Raw genomic sequence first — 6357 nt, 5'->3', positions numbered from 1 at the left:
ATTTTGTGCACTCAGGTCTACAGTTTCCTCAGAACTGATGAATTCTATCTCAAAGCTGAAAGCAATATTTATAGACTTGGTATTTATCTGTTGTTTTTTTGACCCCAAAATCTCACCCCACAGACCGTCACAAAGCCACTTAGTGTTCTCAGAAGTGGCCTTTATATTTGGACTTCTAGCTTACAGTCATCTTTAAAACAGAAGTATAGTTTTCTGCCACTAGTCACCGCAGTCTGCAAGGTGGCTTAAATATTTTTTCCAAAATCAAATTTAATTTGTGATTCCTAGATCAGCATTTCTAATTCTCTTACAGGGAAAAAAAAAACCACTTAGAAACCACATTTACTTATGAGAACAGTACCACACTTTGTCACCTGATTTTGAGAATACAAACACAAAATGGGAAAGACCTGTTTCCCTGAAGACGTGTCCTTCCTGCAAGGGAACAAACCACCACATGGAATCACCTTTTCCCATCCAGGCCGCTGCTATTATTGGCTATATCCATCAGCCAACCAACCTTGCTAAGACCTGTGTCTCACTAACCCAAGATGAACGTGCAGCTGCACCTTCAACTGTATCTAAAAGACGCGTATTTGCTTGCACGTGTATTTGAGACACTACAATTCCCCTAAAAATCCTTCTTCAATCATCAGTCAACAGCATAGCTTTCGCCAAATAGCTCATTTCTGCGATAGTCCTGGGAAGGAGCGCAGGCGGCAGTAGGAACAGGAGAACGGGCCCGCGGGGCGTACTCACCGGCGTGCTGCTGTCGGAGAAGGTGTTCATGCTGACGGAGCTGCTGAGCTTGTCGGACGCAAGGGAAGGCGGCGAAGGGCTGCGCTTCTCCGGCGGGTCGTGGTGGGGCAGGTCCTGCCGCTGCAGGTAGTCACGCCATGCTCGCTGAATGCTGGTGGTGAAAATCAGAGCACAGCCGTGGGTGGATGCATGAGCAAAAAGCGCTTTCAAATATGTATTCTCAACTGAAGAGGGGGTCCTGGGTTGGGTGCTCTTTTTTAAATGCACTGTTTATTTTATTTGGAGAATGTTCACAGATAACTACCTACCACAGGTCTCAGCCGCTGCTCGAAAACCTTGAGATATTTGTTCAGGAGAAGTAATTCTTTATTCCAAATCCCTCAGTTTACAGGAGTAATCTGAATTCTAGACTATATTTAACTCAATTCTCTTACATCTTGCAAAGACAGTAAAATACAATTATCTGTTTAAAAGAATTCAAAATTTTATAATTATACCAGCTTTCAGATTATAATGTAGATACAGTTGCAACTTCAGAGCTAGATCAGCATCCTTTAAATCATCTCTGTACTGCTATGGCTGGGGACTTAAAAAGTACTCTAAATCAACGTGCGGGGATTAGGCGGGGAGCTCTGGTTTCATCTTCTAAACTTTGATCAAGTTTCTGAAGTCTCATGTAAAATTCTACAAAGAAATTCACATTTCAAACAAGACCGCGAGCAGCTTAGCTTAAAGGAAAGCTCACTTTTTGCGCTCTAAGTGAAGGCGCAGAGCGAGCGGCCGGCGGGCCCCGAGCGCCGGGCCGAGGCGCCCAGAGCGGACAGCCCCGGCCTGCCGGCCTCGCCTCTTCGCCAGCGGCACGACGCATCGCCGGCGCGGCCGGGAAGGCGCAGCGGCAGCGGCGGGAGGTCTCCCTTATTGAAGCAGCGTTCACAGCAGGAGCGGCTTTGAGGCAAGGCACGCGGGACCTATCCCTGCCTCTCAGGGCTCCTTTGCCACGTACGGCTGATGCACGAGCTTTGCCCAGCAGGCAAAGCCCTGAGCAACGGGGAAGGTGCCCAGCAGCACGGGGCCCAGCAGCGAACACCCCAGCCCCTCTTCTGCTTGCTGAGCCAGCCAGAGGCGGCATGCACATATCTCCCTGCTCACAGCCCCTTCCTCAGGGGCCGGGGAACGCACACACCAGGGGACTTGAGAGAAGGAGCACACAGAACACGAGGTTGAGGAGGGTGAAGGCTGCAATTCTGGCTGCTGAGAACAGAGGCGATGGAGCCTGTAGGTACCTGAGATGCCAAGGCTGTGTTGCATGGTGTGCACTGCACTTGGGTTTGGGCAGCAAACTGCTCACCGATGCTCTGTTGGGCAGGAGGGTTGCTCTCCCCGAGGTGTTGGGGAGTATCTCACCCTTAGTCATCCTCATTAGCTTGTTGCAGCCCCATCTATGAGGGCTAGGGCATTCAAAACCCTTGCTACTCCTCTTCCAGGCAGCTTTGTAGTGAGAAGGAGGCTGATGAGCACCCAGAAGCCTCCACACCTGTGTGGTGTTAAGGGGCTGGATGTGCCCAGCAGCTCCTCCAGGTGGAAAAGCTCTCACAGCTGAACCTCAGCCCTGCTGATGCTCTTGCCACCTTAGGAGCCAAAGCTCAGCTGGTCCTAGGAGGTCTGCAGAGTGTGCTGGACACCATTGCAAGGGGATGAGGATATGGAAAAGAGCCAATGGCTGCTGGTTGTAGCCATGGTCAGCACGAGGAAAAGGCTCCTGAGTGTAATTCAGCATTTCCGCTGCAGGTTTAGAGGCTTGCCTTCCGCAGAAGGGGCACAGCAACTGAGGCGAGCCCACCGGAGGCCGTGGTTACGCACTCAGCGTTTGCTCTAAGCTGCCCAGGGCCACACTTTCACCGCCGGCATCGGTGGACCCCAGCTGGCCTCGCTAGCTCGGCCGCTGCCACTCTGCCTGCTGCCGCAGCCCCGCGCTGAGCTCCAGCCCGACCACGCGCGCCCGGCTCAGGCGCCAGCGCGTGAAACGCGGGCGACGCGCCTTTCTCAGGGGGTCTCCCCGCGCGCCGTGGGAGCCGAACCAAGGGACACGCAGGGACGCCTGCGTCAAGGGACGCCTTTGCTCCCTTCGGCCTACGAACACCTCCTCACCTTGCCCTTTTAACCGTGCAGACGCCCTCTCTGCCCGCATCTCCACAAGTCAGGAAAATATTTTAGCCTTCAGCCAGGTTGGAAAGGCGTTTGGCTGTGTATTCCCAAGTCGAGCGGGAAAACGGTGGTCCTCAGGCCGAGCCCCACGCCAGGCCGCGCGCGCTTCCCGTGGGCCGTTCCCGGGAGCGCTGGGAACGGCAGGCAGCTGGAGGCACCTCTTGGGACGGGAATTTTCAGGCAGCTCAAGGAACAAAGTTCCCCAAACAGAGGGCATTTGGGGCATCTTAAGGCCCAGTGAGATCAAATACACGTTTTTGTTTGTTTTTCGGAAGAGTACAAGATCAGAAACAAAACAGCCTCCGCCACGGTGTCGCCAGGGTAGGTGCGCCGCAGAGCCAGCCAGGCGGGGCAAGGCTCGTGTTCGCTCCGCGCAGCAGCTTTAAAAGCGACACAAATATCTGCTAAGGCTCCCAAATGTGTGTATCAATGAAGGAGCTTTCAGTAAATGCATTTTGATTTAAAAAATCACATATTCACACCCAAAGCACTTATACTTTGCATTATTTCAGTTTCATGCTTTACTGCATAATATTTACATGGAGTATTTACATATTTATATTTACATGTACTTTTCCTTTTAAAGTATGAGGCAATACTGAGTTTAAAGCATAACTACCTTCTAGAAAACTCCCTGAAAATTTATTGTTTCATCCGACGTATATTTGCATGACTAAAAGGCACTGGCTGGATTTTAATCGGAAACTTCATGTCCTTTTAATATTTTAATGCAGCGTTAATATTCTAACATGCTTTATAGCAAGTTAGCTGTAGCTTTTCAACCAAAAATGAAATGCAATATGAAACATAGCAATGAATAAAATTCTCTGTGTAAAGCTACGTCCTTTGCCTGACGTCACAGAATTTCACCTGGAAATAGTTTGGGTCTTCAGTGTAAAGACATCCACATTTTTTGATGTAAGGGAAGCTTGTCCGCAGAAAGGTTCAGTGAGGAAGGGCACTTCACCTGAGCGGACACGAAAGTGGATTTCTTTCCTCGGATGGACACGTGGACAGGCTCTAAATGCTGAGCTTTAAGTTAATTTAAGTTTGAATTTTGAGCTGGTATTACCGCGTTTGCTCCACAGCACAAAGCAGCCTGGCAGCACAGCGGAGCACAGCGCACACCGCCGCGCAGGCGGGGACCGCGCCGCGAAGGCTGCAGCCGCTCCGCTGGGGAGGCTGCGGGAGTTTGCTCCCGGGAGAAGAAGAGAAGCTTAATTCTTCCCTCCCAGGTGCCACAGCTACACGCTACGTACTCACAACGCCCCGGCTGAATGCTTTATTTCCGATAAAGAACGGCGCCGCTCCCCCCGGTCCCGGAGCCCTGGTGCCTTCGGCCTCGGGTCTTCCTCCCAGGGCGACACCAGAGGTGCCCTTTGCAGAGGAGCCCTGCGCGGCTCCCTGAGGAACTTCACCCGGCCCCTCAGCTCTGAAAAATACCGCTCGAGAGATTTCTCCTGTGCTTTCTCCATCGAGGACATTGTCTTTACGTGTCAGAAATCTGCAGGTTCTCAAAATAGTCTCTAGCTTTACACAGGAAGCTACAAAATTAGCGTAACACTTAAGTTCAACATCTGAAAGTCAATTCAAAGGGAATGTTCACATGTCTAAAGGTAGATGAGAGCTTAACTACCTTGCCAAATTAAGGCTTTTTTTATAGTTAAAGTTCCATAGAAAGCCCAGAAGAATACAGCCGGGATTCCACGGTCCAGGAATCTAGCAATCCCAGCTGCAGTCAAGCACCAAAACAACAGTCTTTCTTTGCTACTTACATTTTCACTTTTGATTCCAAGGGCTGTAAGTTGATAGGATATTTTTCAATATTATTTTCCTCATCCATGGCAAGCTGATGGCTATGAAAGAGAAAAGAAGATGCTTTCAATGCGTCTCAGCATGACATTTTTGCAACCACTGCAAATTAATTCAGGAATTTTGACAAGACCATACATGAGCTGCTTATTTAAAGGTGTTGCTGTCTTTGGATGGATGTGTCTGGGTCCCGGCGTGCGGCCCCATTTGACTGCTAACAAAAAGTAAGGATTTGAATCCCGTTTCCAGACTGGAGCCTGACTGAGTTCTTTGCAAATCTCAGCACTAAACCTCCCAGATGCCATGGCTCCAGAGACAGGCACACCCAGCAAAGAAGCTGCTGCAAATAAAAAACATTGGCAAATAGAATAGATACTCCTGCTAAATTAACTTCCACCCCTGGGGCTAGGTTTGAAAAGCTGGAGAGTAAAATGGAAAGTAACAATGGTAATGCTGGTAGCAAATGAATTACATCAGCAAAAGCCATACAAGAATATGAAGAAAAAAATTCCTTGTAATAAAAGATGACCAAGGAATTGATGCTGCAAAGTGACTGTTTTGACAAAGCAATTTTAAAATGCTAGAAGACAAAAAATCAAGTATTTTGGGACACTGCTTTGGATGGAACTAGCAACGCGAATGACAGTTCTTCGCATGAAAATTTGTAAGATGAGACCCCAACCTGCGGCAGTTATTTTGAGACTTTACTGGACACTTAATTACATCATTCAATCAGCAGCAGTTTTCAGAAATTATCCTCCTGTAACTAAAAACAAGAATCGTTTATGGGAGAGATGCACATTCTTGAAAGGTTCAGTATGTTACCAAGCAGAAAGCATAGTCTACCACCGAAAGATGGTCCCTCAAAGAGCACGGGCGTCCGGAGAAAACCCCTCCACCAGGCTGCTGGATCACGTTTTACACCTTTTCCCCGACTGTGCTCAGGAGAGACACCCGTCCCCCTCAGTCTGCCGGTTCGGGCTCCAGCTCCTCCTTGTGCAGGACAGACACCACCGCCACCCTCTCTGGGCTACTTGTGCTAGAGGAACATTTAACTGTTGCCTTATAAATGCCATTTCATGTGTGAAATCCCAGATTTACCTTTGAAGTAAATATTTGCCATCATTGACCTGTTCCAAGGTGTTCTGGAGCCTTCTGAGTTCTTCCTACAAGGAGAGAAAGAACATTTCAGTGTGCTGGTGGGAACCCTCGCCGGACGCTGGCGGCTCTTCGACCTCACGGCGCTGTGAGCTAACCATTAAACAAAACGTTCCCTCCTGCAAGGGCCAAAAATTGCTTTCCAATTTAGACATCCAAAATAAGTACAAAGAGGCTGCTATATTTATCAATATGTGCGGTACATCGCTGTGAAAAGAAATACCAGACCTACCAAAAAATGAGAGCCAGAGCAGAAAACAGAAAGAGGGAAGTATTTTTTTCTTTTCCTAGGTATGTGGCTGCTTTGATTTGAGAGATGGTCTTGATAAGAGGCAAGCTAGCAGCCGTTGCCACTTCCTGACATTTCTCTCTGTTCTGCAATCAAACAGTATTCAGTCTCGTAATTAAGAAAGTTGCTGGGTG

General features: G+C 48.9%; 1 protein-coding gene across 1 annotated transcript; it reads right to left on the bottom strand.

The window, feature by feature from the left end:
• Window positions 1–645: 645 nt before the first annotated feature.
• Window positions 646–5963, bottom strand: IQCJ (IQ motif containing J). Its single transcript, XM_062583012.1, is given in 3 exon segments — window positions 646–910; window positions 4740–4820; window positions 5878–5963. Coding segments are annotated over 3 exon segments (432 nt in total).
• Between the last annotated feature and the right edge of the window lie 394 nt (window positions 5964–6357).

The sequence above is a fragment of the Rhea pennata genome, chromosome 9, assembly GCF_028389875.1.
Source record: "Rhea pennata isolate bPtePen1 chromosome 9, bPtePen1.pri, whole genome shotgun sequence".
In the NCBI taxonomy this organism is placed as follows: Eukaryota; Metazoa; Chordata; class Aves; order Rheiformes; family Rheidae; genus Rhea; species Rhea pennata.
Note: the sequence above shows the minus strand (reverse complement) of the source record. Positions and strands in the feature narration are given on the sequence as shown.